The 22,272-nt window shown below is 38.5% G+C and overlaps 2 protein-coding genes and 2 non-coding genes across 8 annotated transcripts; all 4 read left to right on the forward strand.

The window, feature by feature from the left end:
* The first annotated feature begins 857 nt into the window (after positions 1 to 857).
* Positions 858 to 22,110, forward strand: LOC6536343 (AN1-type zinc finger protein 6). Of its 2 annotated transcripts, XM_015192191.3 has the most exons (5): positions 858 to 1,502; positions 13,526 to 13,963; positions 14,037 to 14,195; positions 17,211 to 17,403; positions 17,477 to 22,110. In XM_015192191.3, the coding sequence occupies exons 2-5, from the start codon at positions 13,865 to 13,867 to the stop codon at positions 17,623 to 17,625; spliced, it is 600 nt and encodes a 199-aa protein (XP_015047677.1). In that variant the 5' UTR covers positions 858 to 1,502; positions 13,526 to 13,864; the 3' UTR covers positions 17,626 to 22,110. The 2 variants fall into 2 exon arrangements, with proteins under 2 accessions (XP_015047677.1, XP_015047678.1); XM_015192192.3 differs by lacking the exons at positions 858 to 1,502; positions 13,526 to 13,963; positions 14,037 to 14,195 and adding an exon at positions 16,423 to 16,638.
* On the forward strand, positions 13,365 to 13,442 carry LOC6536342. Its single transcript, XR_005561864.1, has one exon. It is a non-coding gene; the product is annotated as a small nucleolar RNA Me18S-Gm1358 (small nucleolar RNA).
* Positions 14,429 to 14,507, forward strand: LOC6536344. The gene has a single exon (XR_005561863.1). It is a non-coding gene; the product is annotated as a small nucleolar RNA Me18S-Gm1358 (small nucleolar RNA).
* LOC26535614 lies at positions 14,494 to 16,873 on the forward strand. Of its 4 annotated transcripts, none has more exons than XM_015192194.2 (3): positions 14,494 to 14,829; positions 15,138 to 15,490; positions 15,589 to 16,873. In XM_015192194.2, the coding sequence occupies exons 2-3, from the start codon at positions 15,223 to 15,225 to the stop codon at positions 16,449 to 16,451; spliced, it is 1,131 nt and encodes a 376-aa protein (XP_015047680.1). In that variant the 5' UTR covers positions 14,494 to 14,829; positions 15,138 to 15,222; the 3' UTR covers positions 16,452 to 16,873. The 4 variants fall into 4 exon arrangements, 3 of the variants coding, with proteins under 3 accessions (XP_015047680.1, XP_015047679.1, XP_039231981.1); XM_015192193.2 differs by lacking the exon at positions 14,494 to 14,829 and having other exon boundaries at positions 14,863 to 15,490; positions 15,589 to 16,185; positions 16,246 to 16,873; XR_005561627.2 differs by lacking the exon at positions 14,494 to 14,829 and having other exon boundaries at positions 14,866 to 15,490; positions 15,589 to 16,638; positions 16,700 to 16,873.
* Positions 22,111 to 22,272: the final 162 nt, after the last annotated feature.

The raw sequence follows: 22,272 nt of genomic DNA on the forward strand, positions 1-22,272 counted from the left end.
TGGCGTCGTCGAAATTGTGTCGTTGCCCAATTTAAAGTCATACGAAAAACCATAAAGATTATTAAAAGCGCGTTTGAAGGTTTTCTGAAACGCCCAGTAAGCATAAATAGTTTTGATTTGTTGGCAGGGACTTGATATAATTTTTTTCTCTCTGCCGTTGCATTGGTCTTTTGTCTTTTCTCTCCCTCTGTTCCCCTTCCACAGTCTTATTGTGTGTGCACTTTGCACTGTTAGACTAACATAGCGTGGTGTTTTTCGTTGGAAATACGCATTTTCGACCATCTTTGCTCGGTTCACATTTAATTTATTTCCTACATGGCTTCTCTCCGTTGACTGGCGATTTCTTTTTAGCCTGTCATCCTCCACCCCCTTTCCCATTTCTTCTAACCGTTTTCTCACCACACCAGCAATCAACGCTCTTTCCGTTAACAGCGCTCGTTTGGACTAAAGATGTGCCCAGGAGTATAGGTTTCGTCGTGTCACGATAAGAATTTTATTGACATACGTATGTACATTGCAGTCAATTATGCTTGGTTTTTTTGTTTTCTTATTTTATGAGACATGCACTTCTAAATAGACCAACACGTGAATTGTGGTATATTCAAGCTGAAATTCAAAATTAAATTAGTATACAAATGGACAAATGTTTTGATTTAAGTATTTATTTTACAACTATATTAGCTTAAAATAGAATTTAAATAAAAGTCCTTTCAATAATTTCAACCTCACATACTGCTGGTACTGTTACCTGTTTTCAACCGAAGAAGTTCAGGAACAGACTCACGCTCCCACCACCAGATTGCCACCAACAGAGCGCTGTTAGCTCGCCAGTCGCAGGCAGCAAGCGCTGCGAGGTCCGCTCATTTCTGTTAGAGTGCTTGGAGACTTCACTTCGCGTTTGGAGGATCAGATCCACGTTGGTTTTTGGCTTCAATTACCCACAACTGTCATCGTCAGCCCAGTCAGCGCCTTGCTAACTAAACTAGATAATAAAGTAATCACAACCCCGCGCTCCCCTCCCTCTCTCTTTCGGTCGTGTTAGTGCGCTCCGCGATTAATAAAAGAAAAGAATTAAAAGGAAAGCAAAAGGAAAACTGACAGCGTTTTCCTCTCGCAGCTGAGAAAAACCGCAGGACGCAGCTCAGCAGCAGCGTCGCAGTCGTGTGCGTTGTGCATAAGAAAAAAAGAAGAAAAAAAATCTTGAAAAAAGAAATCCTGTAATATTGCAGAAAAAACCGTAATTCGCCACTTGAAACAAAGGAAAACGAGGAAAAACAACTGCGTCGTGCACCATTTTGTGATATATTTTTTGCCCTCCTCCTTCTTCAACGATCCCTGTGCAATTCTCTGTTAAAGAAAAAAATAAAAATAATTACTAGCAACCAATTGAATTTCTACGAGACCAACATAACACACAAAAATTTCCAACTACTGTGATCCGAACAAAGCTCTAAGTTTTTGTTTCAAGCCTGTGTAATTTCCACCCACAACGAATTGGAAAAGTAAGTGAATTCAAACGAGAAAAAAGAAAATTATAAATTATTTCATTTTCCTCTTCGCTCGCCTACGTTGCTTACCCACCACTAGTCGATTCCCCACGTTCTCTCTCTTCACCACAGACACCAATACACACGGGCTCGCCTACGTCACTTGTGCGTGTGTGTGTGCTTAGACTAGCGTTGCCATGTCGCGCGAATCACGAAAAGAGAACAATAAATAAATAGCAGTTAAATAAATGGTAGAAAAAATTGTCATAAAAAAGATCTAGGTTTTAACTTTCAAGTTAAACTTAGCTTAGTGTTTCAAATTATAAATAAATTTTAAATATAAAAAGTATATCAAAATTTAAAAATCTAATAAAAAAAGATATAATGTATTGCTTCTTTGCATTAAATATCGATCAAAAGAAGAAAAAGTTAAAAGAAAGAGTAAAAAATAATGAATTAAACAGCTTAGTTCTTAATCTCAATTTCATTTAGTGCAGCTGTTAAACTTTTTCTATAGTTCTTTGCCAAGAAAATATTACGACTTGCCAAAAACCAAAAACACCAACCACAAAATGTAGACTTTGAAGCGAAGGACGTCTCTGCTGATAAGTGGAAAATAAATGACTGATAGCTGAAGTACAAACATGCACATATAGATATGTATGTGTGTATACCCTTCAGCTATCTCCAAATTTAAATAACATTTTCCTCATTATCGCAGTGACCAAAGAGAAATATCTTTATCTGCACACTCCATAACTTGAATATTATTTTAGCCTGCAGTGCGTGACTGGAATTTTTTGCTCACTCATTCATTCGTATGACTCATAGACCCGCATATACGTAAAGCGGAATATAATTGCGAGTTTGAATTATCTACGGATTAGGGATTACGGGCTCTTATCAGCGAGCATAGGGGTTTCTGGCTGCGATGGCAACCCTGGTCGTTGGATAGTCGCCCAGCTGACTTTGTTTTTCTTAATTTTTCTTGGTGACTCATAATATGCCTTCTGCTGTTTTTTCTTTTTCGCCAACTCCAGCTCACCTTGTAACAATTATAAAAAGTACATATTTGCTCGTGCATATTTATTTTTTTTTCAGTATATATACGTTATTTTTTCCTTTGCATTCATCCCACACGTGTCGTATTTTTCTGGTCTGACGTTTGACATAAAACCCTATCTCGTTGTTTTTTTTTTCTATATCACCTAGAGGCACGTTTTCTGGCATATGCACATTTTGATTGCCCACTATCAAGTTCTTTTAGTGCCTGATTTAAACGAGATGACGACTTTCTTGAAATTTCTGTCGCCTATTTCGCCATTTTCAGTCGAATTTTCGTCGAGATAACAGTGAAAAAGAGATAGGAAACGAATCAAGCGCTAATTATTTGTGATTGCTTCGGCAAACAAACATGTTTTTTAGTGAATCACAAAAAACGGAGTCAAATAGTCGATGATATATGTATAGTAGGAAACACTTGAACAAATTTGAGCTGATCTCTTTTCAAGGTGGATTTCTCTAAATTTGGGGTTTCTATTAGAATTAACAAAAAATGTTGGATGGAAATGTTTATATAACATATAAAATTTTAAAGTTCGACCTGTTCCTGAACTGAGATTATATTAATTGATTTGTCGTATGATCAATGTTCATAGACTGAAATTTTATTTGCTTATCATGCTAGTGATTCATGAAACGATATTGTTTGTAACGAATGTTTGAGAACTTTCCCGTTCCTGAGTGACTAATCCCCTAGTTGGCGAAAATCACTTCAAATTCTTGGCAGGTTGAGCAACAACAACACGTGTCGTTGTCGCTAATATCTAAAATTATATAAATATGTATGTTCTCGCAAAAACAGAAAACAGCAGAGAAGCAGCGTTCGTTCAAACTAGTTTTGGTCGTTTTGATAAACAACAATTTGTTTTGATGACGGCTCGATTTAAATTGAGTTAATATACATAAAAACAAACAAATTACAAACACCACGTATTTATCTCTTATAAGAAACCCGCCCTCCCTGAAACGTAACGCCTTTCATTTCCCTCGTCGTTTTATGCTTCCTCCACTTTTTGTTCTGTCTAAATGGTTTTATACAAAACAAGTAAAAATTGATAAGCGACCGAGACGTAAGACGCGTGAATGGCCGCGGCCTCATTTTCAGTTGTTTTTTTTTGTTAATAGGTCGCGTGTAAATGGATGCCGCACACCCGTACACCGCCCAAAAATCCCGATGCCCACCATACAATCATCCACCCACCCACCATATGGCCATACGATCGGCCAGACGATCAAAAACTTCGGATCGGCTCGTACATTTCGGGTCTTTCATTATCTTTGGTTGCCGTTTTCGAAATATTTGTGCATATCGCTATTTTTAGCACTCTAATCCCCTATACTTGATCTTCTTTTTGTCGGCTGTCGTTGTTTTCTCTCTGCTTTTATTTTTCTCGTTTTAAGTTATGCAATTTTTTTTGTTGTCGTTCCCTTTAGAATAAACGTTGTCCCAATTGTGGTAGGGTTTTAAATTTGTTATAAAAATGTTTATCTTTTATATTAATTATAATAGAGTATACATACGGACAAACACGTTTACATAATAAAGTGTTTGTTTTTTGAATAATCGATACTAAATTCATGACCGCAGCTGTTTCTTTTGGGAACAGACTGTACGCTTCGAGTTCGATCTTGATTAAATCCCATTGAAAATGGGCATTTAGTATGCACATATATCGGCTTTTTTGGGAGCACAATTACCGCGTTGAAATGCGGGCATAGATTTCAATGTAAATTAATTTGGTGTCTGCATAAATTTCTTTTCTTCATCAATCAATTTCTACACATGTACTTTATTCCCAGAATTTTCTTTATCTAATGTGAAAGAAATCGTTGGTATACATAAATAAATTTGTATACGTTTTGTTTAATGTCTGGCAGAAAAGCAAAACGGAAATAGCTGAAAAACAAATACAGCTAGTATATTTAGGTCAAATAATAAATTGTCTGTATTTTATACAGACTATTTGTTGCAAACCATCAATGTGAGTGCGAATCCTTGAACGAACACAAGTCCTTGTCAACAAATTGAGGCCTTGATTGCTACCAACTGTTCGACTATAATGCAATTTTAATTTCCTGACTTGTGTAGTACATGTGTATGTGTACCTATGAAAAAACCGCAAAAACGAATAAACAAGAAATAATAATATAATACGTTGAATCGAGCCGCAAAGAAGAAGAGATAAAAGCCACTAACAACAACTGGCTCACCTTGTGGTCAAGAGCTAAACATTTTCTTTCCATCCAACATCGATTTTCCCATTGCAACGTCGCCCGTCTAACCTTTCTTTTGCCTCCCCAATATTGTGTTGTTATCTATGTATTTTCTTGCCAGTTTGTTGTTCCTTTGATTTCAATTTTCTCCAATTTGCTGTACAGGTTTTTTGTGTGTGGGAATCGATTTAGGCGCTCGATTGGCTTTAGTGGCCAACTCGCTACACCGCCCACAAATTAAAGTTGTGTGCCCGACAAAAAAAAAGGAATAAGGAGAATAAGTGAAAAGCTCCTCTCGTCCGTCGTCAGGAAATTTAAATCAACCGATGTGGTCGTTGTTGCTGTTGTTGGCTTTTCCATGGGTTTTTCCTTTATTTTCCCAATGCCTGTGGCGCGCGCATATTCACCACATCTGGCAACCATGGCGACCGTTAAACTCACTCCCCCTTCCACACACAGAAACCGTTAGCCAGACAAAATGAAAAGCGAAACTTTTTTGGCCCAGCCTTTTCTTTTGTCCGCTTCCTTGCTCCCGATGATGATGGTGATGCCTCGCCCTGTTCTTTGTCTCCAGTCTTGGTCTCCAGTTCATTGCCTCTTTCTTCTTGTAACTGAAGGAAACGAGAAGAAAAGAAGCGAATTTGTAATGCATAAATCAATAAAATCAACGATGCACACACGATGCTCTTCTTCTGTTCAATATCAACGCCCGCGCCTTCGCCCAGAACCAAGTCATCAACTCAACTCATATTGGCTTAGCTCTGACTCAGCCTCAGTCATAGCCTTCTTAACTCATCTCAGCTCGTCTTATTGCGAATAATAATACTCTTCTCGGTTCCACTGGCAAAGTTCAAGAGCCAACGGCAAAGTTCAATAGCACAAAATGGCGGTTGAAAAAACAAATATATTTTCTTTATTACAGTCGCGCTTCCCTAAAGACAAAACTTGATATTTATTCCACATAGTTTAAATACAATCAGAATTTTTATTGGAATTTAATGGTTTTTAGTTTCGATACCGAAAATATAAACTTCCATTAAGGTATCTTCCTTATTGATTTACAACTGAAACGAACTGAGGGCAAATGTCAAGTCCAAGCTATCATGGCTTCACTGTTTTAAATCTCTTCAACTCAAGGCTTCCGCATCAGTCATTGTTTTTGTTTTCGCATTTTCCGTCAATCTGTCCGTCTGTCAGCCATTCATTCAAATGACCGCTGTCTACTACACTCGAGAGTTGATTTTCAAAGCTCGGCGAAGAAATAAAGTCTTTGAACGGCCTTCGCTTTTCTGCACATAAAGCCAAAGCCAGATCTCTTTGGTTAGAGTGAGAGACTTCTTCTTTGTCTTGAATATATATAGATATGTATATGTATACATAGCTATATCTTTCCTTCGTTCTGTTTGTTTTGCTCCTTTGTGCACTTACGTTTTTTTGTGAATTCTATAAAACTGGTTTCTTTTCGGCGGCGTTGTGTGCGGATTGTTAAATCGCGGCCATAACACCGGAGCTACGAACTCCATTCCATTCCATTTCCTTTCGACTGGAACTCAGGCTCAGACTCAGATTGAGACTCAGTCTTACAGTGTTTATTGTCTGCTTCAGTGATTTGATTAGCCCATAAAGCCGCGACGTTGAGGTACAGTGAACATAACGCTGGTTTGTTAACTAATTTACTCATTTGTTTCGTCATTTATTCTCACTGCTTGCACAACCCTCCCTACCCCTCAGTTTCGCCCGCATTATCCATTTTCCACCGTAACGTAACGTAAATTGTGTTGACCCGCTTTTAATGGGGAAAAATAGGTTGACACTCATTTCAGTTCGATAACTTTTATATTATAAAATGATTGAATTTAAACGAAATGTGTTTGATTTAATAAACTCTTATAAAATAATTGTTCTTTTTATATCCACCCTAACCCTAATGCACATAAAACACTGTAATTCTTCTTCTATTATTGCTGCAATATCAATTTGACAATTAGTTACGCTTCACACGTTGGATAATATTCAGTACTTCACGGTGATACTCCTCCTCCTCTTTCTCCGCACTCTTCTCCGCTTCTTCTGGCTCCCCTGCTGCGTTGACGTTGCCCCATATGATGATGATCTTCAGCAACGCAGTGGTTGGTTTTGGTCGGTCTCTTCGGTTTGTCAACTCTACTTCTTCACCTCCGTCTCCGTTTCTTTACTCCTCTTTCTCGTCACACTCTTCTTCCTCCTCCTCCAATTTTGGCCTCTCCCCTATTCCAGAGAAGGCAATCTCCAGCCAAGAGAGCTGGCTACTCATGTGGACGTCGCTCTTCTGAAGCGTTTCATATTTCATTTTCCCATGCGATTTCCATTAATCTTTCATGTGTGTAAAAAAAAGGCAACCGAAAAACTACTTTATAGCAATTTTAGGGATTACTAGGGGGTACACAGTAACGAATTTCATCTCTCACCGATGATAAAATGGCTAATTGAATTACATTTATTATTGATAAATCGTAATACAATAGTATCCTTTTTAATAGTAGTGGTATTTTGTTTAGCGAAGATACATTTTTAACTGGCACTTTTTCACAGTGTAGTTGGGCATTGTAACTGCACACCTTGCTGTTCGTTTTCCTCTTCTCCTTTTATTTGTTGCTTTTGTTGACCTGTAGCTGGCAGTGAAGAAGGAAGACGAATGTGAAGAAATAGCAGAAGCAGCAGTAAAGAGAGCAAAAGTTGTGGTGACTTTCGCTGCACGAAGAGCGGAGTTTTGCACACTTCTGCGGGAGGTCCCCCCGCTCCACCACATCTTTTGCTTTCCCCTTTCCCTTCCACGGCTTTTATATGCTCCGCTTTTATTCTCCTTCCTTTCCGGCCAACGCCTGCTCCTTTTATTTTTTACTTAATGGGCTTTGGCTGCTGCTGCACACACTTACTTGCACATAATTCATAAAAAATGGCTCAAGTGAATTATTGGCGCTCGTAAATTCTTATAAATGAATTTTATAAATATATGGTCAGCGCTACAAAAACCGGGTTCTTCGTTCTGGTTAAATGCAATTCAGTTTTTTGTATGCATGTATGTATGCACATACATATGTGCCTTTATAGCAGAAGTTGGTTAATTAATTACATGTGATCGAATGAAAATCGGTTCAATCAATGTCTGCTTAAAATCACCCGGTAACAAAAGATGGATGGATGTCTGGAAAAAGTCAGTTTCTTGAGCAAACTTAAGGTTAAATAAACCTGGAAGTTATGAATAATATTTAAATATCTTACATGTTTTAAAGTTCCATGAAATAAAATACATTAATACAAACAATAAACTGATACGATTCATCACATCTGGTGTCCAAGAAAGTTGAAACAAACACAAAATTCCGTGGAAAATGCATTTGAAATACGTTTATCGATAGATCGATGAGTAATGCGATGCAACTTTGATTTGCCTTTCTCTGTGGCAAATCACAAGACCCAGAATCCAAATCATTTTAATGTTGTTCGCCCAAATACTTCAAGACCGAAACTAATGACTCTGGCATGTTGCTTTCATTGTCGAATGTTAGGCATAGGTAAATACGTGCTAACTGCCTTTTCGATAACGATTACCGCCGGTTGTACTTAAAATGTGACAATCTGTTTATTGCTGCCATTTGCTTGGATTCTTGTGTATTTTTGTGTGTTTTCCCCTCCTCATCCTGCTTAATGGACGCCATTGTTGTTGACTTCTGTTGTTCGCTCTCCAAGTCCTCGCTTCTCCTCTCCTTTGTCTGGGTCCAAAAGAACCCGGGTTCAAGGTGAAATCAGTTCATGTCCGCAGGGCAGCCTGTCGGTCGTCTGTTGATTAGTTGTATCCTGCCACGCAGGCGATCAGTCTACAGTGAAACCTCCCTGCAGCGAACCCTTTTCGAAGTAAATGCAGGGTAAAAGTGTTAGTTCAAAATGAGAAAGCAAAAATAATGTACATATGTTATTCTTGGTGACAAAACTATCGTCAATACTTTCTTGTTTATTCTAGTAATGCTATCAAGTCTGAACTGTAAAAAAACAATAAGTACCGTGTCGGTCTGTCCAGTTTTAACCCTCCAATGCCTTATCCCTATTCCCCCTGTCTTTTCCCGTCTTTAAACATTTAAATCAATAGGTTGCTTGCAGCAACCCTCAGTTTTTGAACTTGTACTCACTTCCCAAGCATGTGCATGTGGAGTTTTTTGACCTATCACACAAGTTTGGTATGTTCTCCGCTTCAACATTTTGTAGTTCCCAGAGCTGTGTAATTTTAAACAGGTGTTTCCCAGCGATTCATTTTTGTTTTTTTTTTGTTTCTTAGTTGTGGTTTCGTTTGCCGAACATATACCATACACGTATACACGTTAATCCTAAGCTGCCCTGCCCCTCAATGTCTGGGATCAGTCTTTTCATGCATTTTGGAGGGCGTTGTTGGTCGGAGTTTTATTAATTTTCGCAACAAAACCAAAATCGCCGGAAACATGGCCTCTCGAGGCGATCATTTATAATGGCAAAAAATAACACTCCTCCGGTCTGAAAGGACAGTTCTGTAGTCTTAAATGTAGTATTCATATCGTCTCTCGGCCGTTCATAGATTGTAATTTATTTTGATTAATGATGGGCGGCAACGTTCCTCGCTCTTCTCTTGGCCTCCTATTTCTGGGCATCTTCTTTCTTCTTCCCCAGTGTTCCGTTAGTTTTATATGTTTTTTTCGCCTTCAACTCTAATTTTAAACCAATTCCATTGGCACGCTCTACCGTTGTGTATACGTAGTTTCCACAGTGTGTGTAACAACATTGATTGATTATTTTAACAATTTTAAAGTGATTTGTTGGGAAAACATCTTTATCTAACACTTTAAGTGGAAGGTATTGAAATAATTAGTTTTTGTACCCACACTTGGACTTCATAATAAAAAACTATTAATGCAAAGTGATACTTTGAGCTGGAATAGGGGTCAATCATGCTCTATATAAACCAGTTATCATATAAGCCGGACTGAAAAAGTGCAACTAAATGAATCCCAGCGAATGGGGTCTGATTTAGTTGGCGGGGTGACTGGAGGGTTAAGGCTTTGAGCTCAGTTGCCTGACCGGAAGCTCCGCGCATTCTTGCGACTTGCGTCTTGAGCTTAAGCTTAAGCCCCTGAGCTCAACTCGCTTCTAAATTGAGCCGAGAGCAGCCATCTTGATTCTCTCTCTCTCTCATTTGGTCTCTGCTCTTTTGCTTTGTGCCTTCTTTTGCGCACATTTTAATAAAGTTTAATAATTCAATGGGTGATGTTGTCTCTTTGTTGCATTTCATCAGCATATGTTTGTTGCTGTTGCCGTTGCTGCTCCTTTATCTTTATCGTTGTTGTCTGGTCCGCTTTACGCGCTCATTAATATGCAAATGTGAGTCAGAGCGGTTGATGTTTGTTGTGGTTGTTCCTGGAGTTATACATATGTCTTTTCTTTCTTTATTTTCCTTTTACCTTTTATGCTGCCCATCATCATCATCATCTGCGTTGTCATGTCCGTTTCTCGAGCCTTTCCTGTTGTAAATTCAGTATTTGAATGCAGGTCAACAGCACATTAACCTGCGTGTTTGTAATTTGTTTACTACCGTCCGCTTTTTATCACAGTTTTTATATCAGTGGGTAGCGGAAAGTGAGTGGTACTCGACTATCTGATACCCGATCCTGAAAACCCCAACCCATGTAATCGATTTGACTCGTTCACGTTTGACTTGCGTGATTAATGAGGCACCACACCTGAAGAAATAAGCCAGAATAGAACGTAATTGTTTAATAAATTAAATTTAAACAATTTCACTTTTTATATATAGCTTGCATATTAATCACGCTTTGTTTTGCGTAATGCAAAACCAGATAAGCTGGCTGGCACTCAATTAAAGTGCATAGTACCGGAGAATGTCATTTATGAACGGTTTCTTCTCGCCTCCCGCGATTTCTATTCTGTTATCGCCTTCGACTTGCATAATAATGCCTTTTGCAATGGGGAAACCACGCGCTAATTTTTTGCTTTCTTGCTAATTGTTTTGCACTTAGCACTTGCATTTATTTTCTTTTTTTATTTTTTCCTTTACTTATGCAATTCACTTGAATGCGCATTTTTCATTTTTCTGCGTAAGAGAGCAAACCAACAATGACGTCACGCGCTTGAGTGATGTCGTCATAAAGTTTGCCCGAAAGAATCATATGATTTCCTATTTGCTTTAATGGCCAACACTTTAACACACGAAAGCAGAACAACACACGCTCGCTAGATAACAAAACGAATTCGCTTAAAAATAGCAGAGGTCGTTTAGTTGTCGGTAGGGGGGAGCACTTGGAAGGGGGCATACAAAACAAAATAAATAAACTCAATACATATGCAAAGCTGTTATTCTTGATATACAAAAATAAAAAACATTGGCACAGCAGCCGCGCGTGCTTGTTGACGTATGTACAAACTAACGTACCTACTTTTATACATATATGCTTACGTACACTGAAAAAACCAACCAAACAAACGATTGTATTTAGATATTATTAACCTAGAAAACATGTATTTGTATTTAATACATTAGGTATTACTGTTCAATCGTTAGTGTGACATTTAATACAAAAGCTTGGAAGAATAGTTTGATAGATTTAATATGCTATAATTTTTTCTGTGTACGTACAAGAGAGAGAGGGAGAGAGATATTCGCCAGCCAATTTGTTGTGTGGGGAATTTTTTCTTTTATTGTTGACATTTTTATTAGCCCACCTCCTATATACAAAGTGCATGTGTGTCTGTGTGGGTGTGTGTCGGGGGTGAGCGAGAGAGAGGATGCGAGACGGCCAGCTGTTTTGACTTTGCAATTAAATGACAACAGCAGGAAATCAAGCCAACGTACATACATACAAACACACTTGAACATTGCACTTTGTTTGCTTTGCGCTGCGCACAGCAACTATAAATCAAAATAAATTTTCTCATACAAGTAAAAGTTGCGTTGAAATAAAGGCAAAAGCTACGAAAATTATTTATGGCTGCGCCCACCACATAAAAACAACACCAATACACACTGAATTCAGTCGATTGTATGTACAAACTTTAGTAAATGCAATGCCAGTGTAAACATATGTCACTTTTTGGCCCCCCTTTCTCCATCAAACTCAAACTCACCACGGCAAATGTTGCGCTCTCGAAAAAATACTCCCCATGCTACGTTGTAAATGTAAAAGTTGCTGAGGCCATTTTTTGTTTGTTTGTATTTTACATGCGCACATCTCGAAAACCTGTCTATGTATTGAGCAAAAATGTTGGCTGTATTGGCCAAAGTTGTGCAATGTTTTTTTGTGTCAAAGAGGAATCCCCCGTAATTTAAGCCATTTATTAGTTTGTAATTTACGGCAGCAGAGCTAGCTTTCTCACCACTAAGGTCAAATTTTGTATAACAGAATATCGCTCTCTTTATTACACACAGACGGACGCACACATGCTCACGCATTCAGAGCTTCGTGTGCCCATTTTGATTCTCGCCCCGAGCTCCAAAGTCGCATTGAAAATAACAGTAAATGTTATTGTGCTTGTGCTCAATTTGCCTCTCTCTCTCGCCCTTTTCCTTTGCTCTCTCTTTCTCTCTTATTCCTTCTTTGTTGACCATGTAACGATGGTTCAATCTCCCACCTCTCTTGATTGCGCTTGTTGTTGGTGGATGATGTCTTCTACCATTAGGCTTTGAGTTTGCTTTTGCACTGCGGGAAATGAAACCATTAAACTGTAATATAATTTAAAAACACAATTTCTTTTATTTCAAGAGATCGAATTCAATTCTCAGCCAACATAATCTTTTTTAAAACTTTTTTGTTTACATTAAAATAACTTAATATATGTATGCCTATGTTGGAAAGTGTCTGAAACCAGTTTATATAATTTATACAGTTTGAGTTTCACAACATATTGCAAAACGATTAAGGTACAAGGGTGTGGGTACTTTGAACTGCGCTATTGAAAGATGCGTCGTTCAGTGTATAGCTCGGATTTCGCCCATAACTCTCTCTTACTTTGTTTGTGATGGATGTGCAGCTCGGCACGTCGACTTTTTGACTTTGAGAAAGTAAACTGATCGCGATAAATCGATACTGCCCAGGTATTTTCTGTTTAATCGATCGACAATAAACAATTGGACACTTGGGGGAATATATATCGTACCAGTTGGAACCGTTAGGTGTGACTGTTTTATATTCATTAAACATAAAACCAAACTCGTTTAGCTTACTACCTCTTACTACGGCTCGTTCTCAGCTTGCTGGCGAAACTGGTTTAGGCCCGACTTTGTTGCCTCTCTCGCAGATGTACCTATGGTGTCTATATCTGTGTGCGATATGCTTGACAGCCTTGAAGAGAGCAAGCGGATAAATGAAAAACAACATAGTTTTTGCTTGTCATGTGGTTTTTGCTGTTGTTGCAACATTTTTTATGCCCCCACACCAGCATACATTCGTATTTTATATGTATGTGTGATTGTGGGCTTGTTTATTGAACGTGTTGCAATGCAATTTAGTGCAACATAGTTGCAGATCATCAATATCAAACAACATAATCGATTTTAATTGTTTCCATATGAGGAAACTCACATATTTCAAATGATGATATTTCCATGCACCACTCTGAAGCTTTTATTAGCGTCGTGCAGATTATGGATTTCTGAACATTGAAAAATTACATTGTGCAGTATTTGATAAATGTTTTACAAGACATATTTACTAACTGTGCCCTATCATTTTCTCGTTTTACAGCTCGTACTCCGGATTATTTGCGGCAGTCACGAAGCAAAAAACACAAGCGCAGCCTAATAATTGGACGAACTGATTAAACAACAGTTAAAACAAGGCCCGCAAAAACAACGGCGGATCAACAGTTGCCAGTTGCGAGTCGCAAGTTGCAAGTCGCTAGTTGCACGTTGCCAATCTGAAAATTGCACGCTTCCACGACTGAGAGCAGGAAGGAAAGGAATCGCTGCCGCAGCAGGAAGCAGACGAAACTTCGCTGGGCGAAAGTAAAAGCAGGCTAGGCAAATCAAGCAAATCAAACAAAGAAACCGACCGCACAGACACACAAAGGCGCTCTAGCCAGCCATGGAACGTGAATCTAACCCAATGCAACCCATGTGCCGCTCCGGTTGCGGCTTCTATGGTAATCCAGCCACAGATGGTCTCTGCTCCGTATGCTATAAGGTGAGTATTTTCGATATATCCTAGCAAATGAACGCAAATATTAATCATGCCCTTTGCATGCTCTTTTCCACAGGACTCGCTTAGAAAAAAGCAACAGCCACCTGTGAGCAGCACACCTGTCTCCGTTCCAAGCCCACAACCTAGCCCCACATTCAGTCCGGCCATCGCAATCACCAACACCGCACAGCCCACAGTCACCAGTTTACAACAGCCACACAACGATGTCAAAGAGGTAAGCAGAGTTACGGATATGTTTGCCAGGAGTAGTTCCAGTTTCCACTATCAAGGAAGATTAGTTGTAATTCCTAAATTAAAAACTGATTTGACTTCTTTCAGTCTTCTTCGAAAGGTACATTTGTACCCTTTTATTGACCCTTTATAATAATTCCTTGTAACTTAAAACTGGAGCTAGTCTAGTAAAATAATATCTAGAATCTTAGCATGTTACATATGTAATTATGGCACTTTTTCAAATGATGATATTTCCATGCACCACTCTTAAGCTTTAATTAGCATTGTGCAGATTATGGATTTCTGAATATTGAAAAATATCCTAATTATTGAAACGTGACTGCTTCGATTTGCACGAAAACCACATAGGCTTGGCGTTTTGTGCCCCGTTTAGTGAATGTTTACATTCAGTCAGTGACAATTACTTTTGACTTTCGGACATAAATTCAGTGTAATCTTAAGTGAAATTGTTGGAACAATTTGTTGTTTGTGCAAAAAAAAATTAGGGGATTTCAAGAAGTTGTCTTGCGGTGTCGATTGAGTTTAGTGATCTCTGTAACATTTGTGACTGTGTTGATGAGTGTGGTAACCCTGATGATCCCGCCACCGATTACTCTGCTGGATTTGTAAATAAGGTAAAGTCTCCTCGGTCTCTATCCGCCAGTGACCACTCCAAGAAGCTTACTCTTCGCCAATACTATAATCTTTGAACGACTTAGAACGGGGATTCTGAGATTTGGATTCAATTTCCAAGTAGAATACAATATTCCGTTTCAATTAGGTCAACAACTTTGTTCTTGCAATAGACTTGCAATTGCGACTTTTTTCAGCAAATGTTCATATAAATTGAAGGTTTGCTCTGTATGCCATCTCAGAAGCCCATATTCCTGGAACTAATCGTTCAGTTTAGTGTCACTCATTTGTCAATTCCATTCGGTTACAGTTTGGCAGTACCTTCTGCTCGGAATCAAAATTTTCTTACATTTCGGCCCGTATTTCAAAATTAAAGATCTTTCCAAATCGTCAATATGGTCGTTACCACTGTTGCCTCTCCGCTAAAGAAAACTGGTCGTATGGTACCTCCCAAAAGTTGCAAAGTCATCGATAAGACTCGATCCGGTTCCGCGCTTCTATCGACTGATAAGCGGAAAGGGCCGATGAGCGTTGGAATCAAACGGTCCGCAGCCGGGGCGCTAACGAGTCTAAGCGGACCGATAGCCGCCGGTCCGGTGGGCCTTGGCCTGGTCACTGGAATGGATAGGAATGGTTTCCCGCAGCACAATGCGGCCGCAAAGGGTACTGAATGCTCTTACTGGGTCTACCGGCGTCGCCCAGGCGCACTAACCTCGTTTCCCACCTACACATCTCTCCTCTACTTTGATGCAATGTTGCAGCACAAGCGCCAGCCACCCGTCCAGCAGCACCGATCCCACCGCCACGCACATACCGCCGGGCAGGGACAGCAGCAGCAGCCGCCTCTGCAGGAGGAGCCGCTTCTGCCGCCGCTCAACTTGCTGCCAAGGGGCCTGGTGCCCCAGTCGTCGGATTGGGCTCGCACACCGGAAGCAGCAACGTAACTCAACCATCGTTAGTCAGCAAGAAGAGCTCCCTGGTCAGCCGTAAGGTTGGAGGAGGCAAGGACACAGATTCAAGCATCAAGCGGCGCGTAAAGTTCTCAGCCAATGTGCACACATTCCCGTCTCTTACAAACACCAAGAAGTCCACCCGGATTGGCGAGCTGCAGCTGAAAAAGAAGGTCAAGAAGCTGAAGCGGATTCGATCGCGTCGGGAGGGCGGAAGTGGTGAGACGGCGAGTGAGTTCCTAAACTCAAGTGGGATAGCCCCAAATAACCTGGACATTTACAAACACGGTGCCATCGTTGATGTGGAATCTGTAAAAGCACCAGAACCACCGCGTGTTCTGCGCCTAAACGTTGTGGGCAAATCGTCGCCGGCAACGGGAAAATCTGCTTTAATAACAGCGCTGCGACGTAAGGCTAAAAGAACAGCAGCACAGGAAGAAAAGTCCATTGAATCGGTAACTACTACAGGTAGCCGGACCGGAAAGCCCAGGACAAAGACGATTAGGAAAAGTGCGGGTACCAACGCAAAGGCACTGCTTGCATCCAGCTCTCATTTGGTGGATAGCAGTGCGGGCGTAACGGGGAGGAAGAAACCAGCAGCGGCGGCAACGGGCAGTCAGCGGAGTAGTCTAATACAAAAGCAGAATGGGCGGCGAGTCTATGGAAAAGTCTGAAGGCGGCGATCAGCCGGAGAGTCCCGGCGAGAAAGAGCAGGTGCATCAAGGAGCAGAGCAAGAGGTTCAACGGGAAAAGCGTTGTCGAAGTGTGTCTCCACCTGATGGAGGTGATGTGGGCAGTGTAAAGACGGCTGAGGTTGTTGTAGAAGGCGGCGCATCTGCTGTTGTCGTAGCTAAGAAGCGGGTAAACATTCACCACAACACATCATCATCGCATCGCCACTCTTGTTCTCCTTACAAAATAGATTCTCACTCGGCCGATTCGATACGAATTTTTGGCAACAGTCGCACAGTTGACGGTGCTCTGCTAAAGCAAATAAAAGACGCCACTCAACACCACACAGCGGATACTAAAACATTTTGATGAAACAGTCGAAATTGTTTAGTCTAATAAAAAAGGAAATATATACTAAAGCAAAGATCTTCAAGGCTTTTTGAATGCAGATCGAGGCGGAGGACGAGAATGTATAGTTGTGGTTTCAGTAATAGATGTTTTGCTTTTGAGCTTAGTGGAAAGTGCACTATTTATTTTCTAAGTTACAATTCGGTTTTTCGTGCTTAGAAAATCTAGAAAATTAATAGAGATTTTCCATTCCCTTTTTTTTTTGATTTGTGAATTCGCCCATCACTAAAATTTTGACCGCAGCTGTGCAAGCTCTTTCTCTGTTGGGAAAATGACTAGGAAATCTGTTGATGCTATCATATATTTTTGTCATGTGATTGAAATACGATTTTGTTTTGTTTCCGTTTCCGCAGAAAATCACCGAAGAAGCCGCCGCTGCTGCCAAAGTCAACAGCGAAGCCATCACATCGGCGACTGGTCCAAACACTTCCACACAAGCAGCCGCCTCCGCCAACGAGGAGGATGACAAGGACAAGGAAGACGATAAGGATGCCAAAAAGAAGAAGAACCGATGTGGCGAGTGCCGCAAGAAGGTTGGACTGACCGGTAAGTGTCCCATGCTCTTGAGTTCCCAAATGATTGCACCTCATTTCTAACGAAACCAATCTTTTAATCGTAGGTTTCCAGTGTCGCTGCGGCGGTCTGTACTGCGCCGTGCATCGTTATTCTGATAAACATAACTGCACATTCGATTATAGAGAGCACGGCGCACAGGAAATCCGACGCAACAATCCGGTTGTCGTTGGCGAGAAGATTCAAAAGATTTGAATTTCGATATTGTGCCAGTAACAGTAACAGTAGCCGTAGAATGATAATAACCAACTACACATAATAAGAGTACATATATATATATATGCTGCGCTATAACAAGGAAAACAACAACCAACCAACAACCCACAACAGCAAAAACTCCAACAGCCGAAAGCATAAACACACCCACACACAACACAAAAATACACAGAGAGTAATACTAAAAGAATCGATATAAAACTGTAATTGTAATGTAATTATAATGTAAACAGCAAAAGCAAGCAACAATAGTTCAGAGAAACGATAACCAAATACCCCGCAAAAAATGCAGCAACAACTGGAACAACAATTTCGATGCTCAACAACGTTAAGCTAGCAACGTCCAGCAGCAACCTGCGGCAGTAACATGCCACATGCAGCAGCAAAACGCATCAGCAAGCAGCGTTCAGCAGCCAACACCTTTGTACATCTTGAACCAGACGCGTGACAGCGTTAGCAAGTGCAACAACAATCACCGCCGCGTTTGTGGAATCCGAACAACAGACGCAGCAACATCAACAACAACCAGCACAACCGATTGCCTTGGTCGCCTGCTGAGCTGGGCCGAAAAAAAACAGTTTTGAAGAAAACACCATTCATTGATTAACGTTGAAATAATTTGTTATTCCAAATACAATTTGAAAATTGTTTGTATTTAGCTAAAAACACATCAAACAACACACCGCCACATTTACAACGACAACAAGCACACAACAAACCTTTGTTTCATGTTACCAAACACCGCAACAATCTTTTAGTAAGACAATGTGTGTCATTTGTTTTTGTAATATGTTGGAGTGTATTAAATAAAAAAAAAGTAAATTAAAAATGCAAAGTATGAAAAGAAATTTTAAGAAAAATTTAACAAGCCCAAATTCACATACAAAAACCAACCAAGCAACCAACTCTTTCTCAATTCTTAATTATCATCAGCTATTAAATGAAAAAGAAAAAACTAATATATATTAATTAATTATGTATATGTATTAAAAAAGAAAAAGCAAGAAAAAAATATGCAAAAATTAAGCGTAAAAAAACAAAGCCCTCACCACACAAAAAAAATGTAAAAAAAAAACCTGAAGAAAAGAAACCAAGAATAACGCAGTTGTGTAGAGCTCCCTAAAAAGTTTGCTAAGAATCCACGACCACGCTACCCACGAGCGAGAGAGAGAATAGCTATAGAGAGAGAGAGAGAGAGGAGAAGCGCGATTAATGTAAAGCAACTTGGAGCATAACAACTCCCTATACATAGAAATCTAAATATAATTATAATTAATTAGTGAATCAAACCAGGCGAATGCAGTGCAAGCGGCGTTTTTTTTCTTCGTTTTACTTTTTGCCCTCCTGTCCCTCTAACATTAAATTGAATTGATTTTAATTTTCTGATTTTCGATGAATTATATATATATATATGCATAATATTAACTATATCTACATCTATATATGGTAGGATATGTAAATCGTGTGAAGCATACACACATATAGTTTCTTTGGGTATATGCACATTAAGGCGAAAAACAAAAGATAAAAACCATTTAAAAAGCATATTCTATCTATATATATATATAGCGGTTACAAAGAAAATTCAGCAAAAATGGCAAACAAAAAATGCAAAAAATACAATAAATATATATGGTTCGTCTTTAGATTTTTATTGCTTTAAGCGTTATTTAGTTTTTCTTTGTTTATATTAAAACACACATGCGTACACAACAAAACAACAAACCCCTTTTTAATTTAGCTTTCTCCATTCTGTAGTACATAATTTACAATTTTATTCAAATCAATTACACCTATGCAAATAAATTTAAATCTAGAAATAAATTGTGTTGTTAACCCTAAAAAAAGGAAAAAAACAAAACTGAAAAAAAAATCAAAACAAATGTTGTAAGTAAAACTAAACTTACCAATAACAAAGAGGAAATAATGCAATAAATTTGATTCTAAAATTACAATTCCCACAAGACCAAAACCAATCCAATAAGTACATTTGGCACACAGAACTGAAAGTAATCGCTTTCGCACCAGCAGCAAAATAGAAGCCGACACCAAACTCGCCTTTAACCAATCGCCTTCCCACTGGGAATACATTTCGCGAGATCGAATCTATCTAGTGGTGTTTCCCAATCTTGGGTAACACTCCTAGTTACACGTCGATCTGGGGAATCTCGTGTTCAAAGCGGGTCCATAGTTGAAGCTGGTTCGCAGCCAGCGAGACCTTCGAGACCTTCCTTGTGCACAGGAGATTCTGGGCAGAAGTTAAGCAAACCAACCAAGCAATAGTGAAGTCCAGCCACATAGGGGGTGTTTAGTCAAAACATTTGAACTGTACAAAATCAGAGATGAAAAATGCAACCTAGAAACGAACTTCAATATAATTTTAAATGAAAGACGATACCGAAATGTACAGTCGGAGATAAAATGGGAGAAATTATAGGGATGTGAGAAAACTGCAATTAATCAACAAGAACAGCTAAATGTCATTTAAATTTAATTTTACCCCCACCACACAATGATAAAGGCAACACTATACATATACGTATATCATAATTTAATTGAAAACTATAAAATTAATTAGAAAAATTGTATACATACACGAACACACACAATATGGATTTTAAGAATTACCAAACAAACCACGGTTTAAAAGCGTTTTAAAACTGATTTACCAACTTCGAACAGCGGAAAATTCGAAGTTGAATCATATGAATATAAAGTTCGAATCGATTTAAAACCCATTTCAATAGTTTTTGCATAGTTGTAGTTTTCAGTTACAATCATTTACAATGCTTAAGTGTGCTTTTAGTTGAAATTGTGTTTATATATTTAACGAAAAGAGTAAAGTGAAAAGGCAAATAATAATTATAACTAAGCGTAATAAACTTTTATTATAATTAACCACAACGTTTATTCTAGTAGTTCTTTATTATATTACCAGATTAATTATTATTTTGTTGTGTGCACCTCTTAGTCACTTTTGCGCTTATAAGCTAATCAAACAACACGCAAGCAATCACTCCCATACCGATATCAATCTTAATCCCAAACCCAATTCGAATCCCAATCCCGATCCTAAGTTTCCCAGCCTGAGAATCCAATTTCTGCCAAACTCTACTTGTGTTAAAATCTTTTGCAATTGCTAGCCGAATTCGATGTTTGTTTGAACTCTTACTTTGGATATGTGAAGTGTTTTGTTGACAGCGGGAGCAGAGATGGAACGAAATTAGTTGATTTAAGCGTATGAATGGGATTTAATGAACTTGAATATGAATGATGCATCCAATATCTAAAACTCTATGCGTATATAAATATTGTACTAATGTGTAATTGTAATTAAAATGCGTCGGATGAGAATATCTGCAGCCAGTTGGGTGGAGAAACAGTGAACATATATTTAACACAGAAACGGTAAAGCTAGAAAATCTAAATAGAAATAGATATATACTTATACCTAAACTTGAGCCTCAGATCCGGGCGTATATAAGAGCAACAACTATTTTAATTAAACTTAAACAAATGCATAAACAAACAAATACAATAACATAGAAGTTAAAGCAAGAGCAACCACAAAAACATTTGAAATGAACAATGAACAATGAAAACAATATTAACTTCAAAATTTATATAGCAAACTGGATAATGTTCAATAAAAGGCGATAATATAATTTTTAAAAACATTTGCATTTTTCATTTTAATTTTGCGATTTTGTTTTGGACGCAGTTATTCAAATAATTTTTTTTACCACCTTTCGATATCCATTCGGAACCGAAGCCAAGCCAAGGTGCTAAGTAGTTTAGATGATGAAGAAGATGATGAGGTGGCTCAATGGCCAATTATGAGTAGATCGAGTGGCTCTGGAATGTGTTTCAAAATGGTTCGTTCGCTCTTCATGCAATAGTTAATAGCCTAACTAAAGTCACAGCAAGTGTTCAAAAGTAAAACTCAGTAACTACCTAAACTCAGCAAGTAAATAATAATAAATTTGTGTGTTTGCTTATTTCGTTATGATAATTTTTAAAACAGAATAACACAGTTAATACTTTTGAATGAAGAAACAAAAGAATAAGGTTTTGATCTGTCTATAAATTAAGCTGCTAAAAACTCCAAAAACCTATTTGAAAGCCCAACCAGACAAAGAATTAAAGCAACAATTACAATATTTGACAGATTCTTCGCGAATGGTAAAATAATGAATGCTTAGATCTTAAGACAAATCGAAAGAAATATATATATATACGAGATACAACAGTTAAATGAATGATGCAGCAATGTCGTATGGAATAACAGAAACATATATCTTAAGTATAAATGAGTATATATATAGACTATATATACACACATATGTATATCTGATAAATGAGAAATCGCTAAACTGATAAAATTAAACCTAAGTAAAATTAAAAGAAAATACAAAACACGGAAAGAAATGGAACTAATAAAGAGAATTATTCTGAGAAATATAAGCCACCTGACTTTCAATTGGGCGAATATGGCTGATTATATTGTCGAGTGTATTTGGCAAAGAAAATATAATATCAGCTCCAGATAATGGCTGTGATTTTATGGTATCATTGCATTTAAGATCACCTGCTTTTATTTAGCATTTAAAGATTGCTTCTGATGCT

Source organism: Drosophila yakuba, chromosome 3R (assembly GCF_016746365.2).
Source record: "Drosophila yakuba strain Tai18E2 chromosome 3R, Prin_Dyak_Tai18E2_2.1, whole genome shotgun sequence".
In the NCBI taxonomy this organism is placed as follows: domain Eukaryota; kingdom Metazoa; phylum Arthropoda; class Insecta; order Diptera; family Drosophilidae; genus Drosophila; species Drosophila yakuba.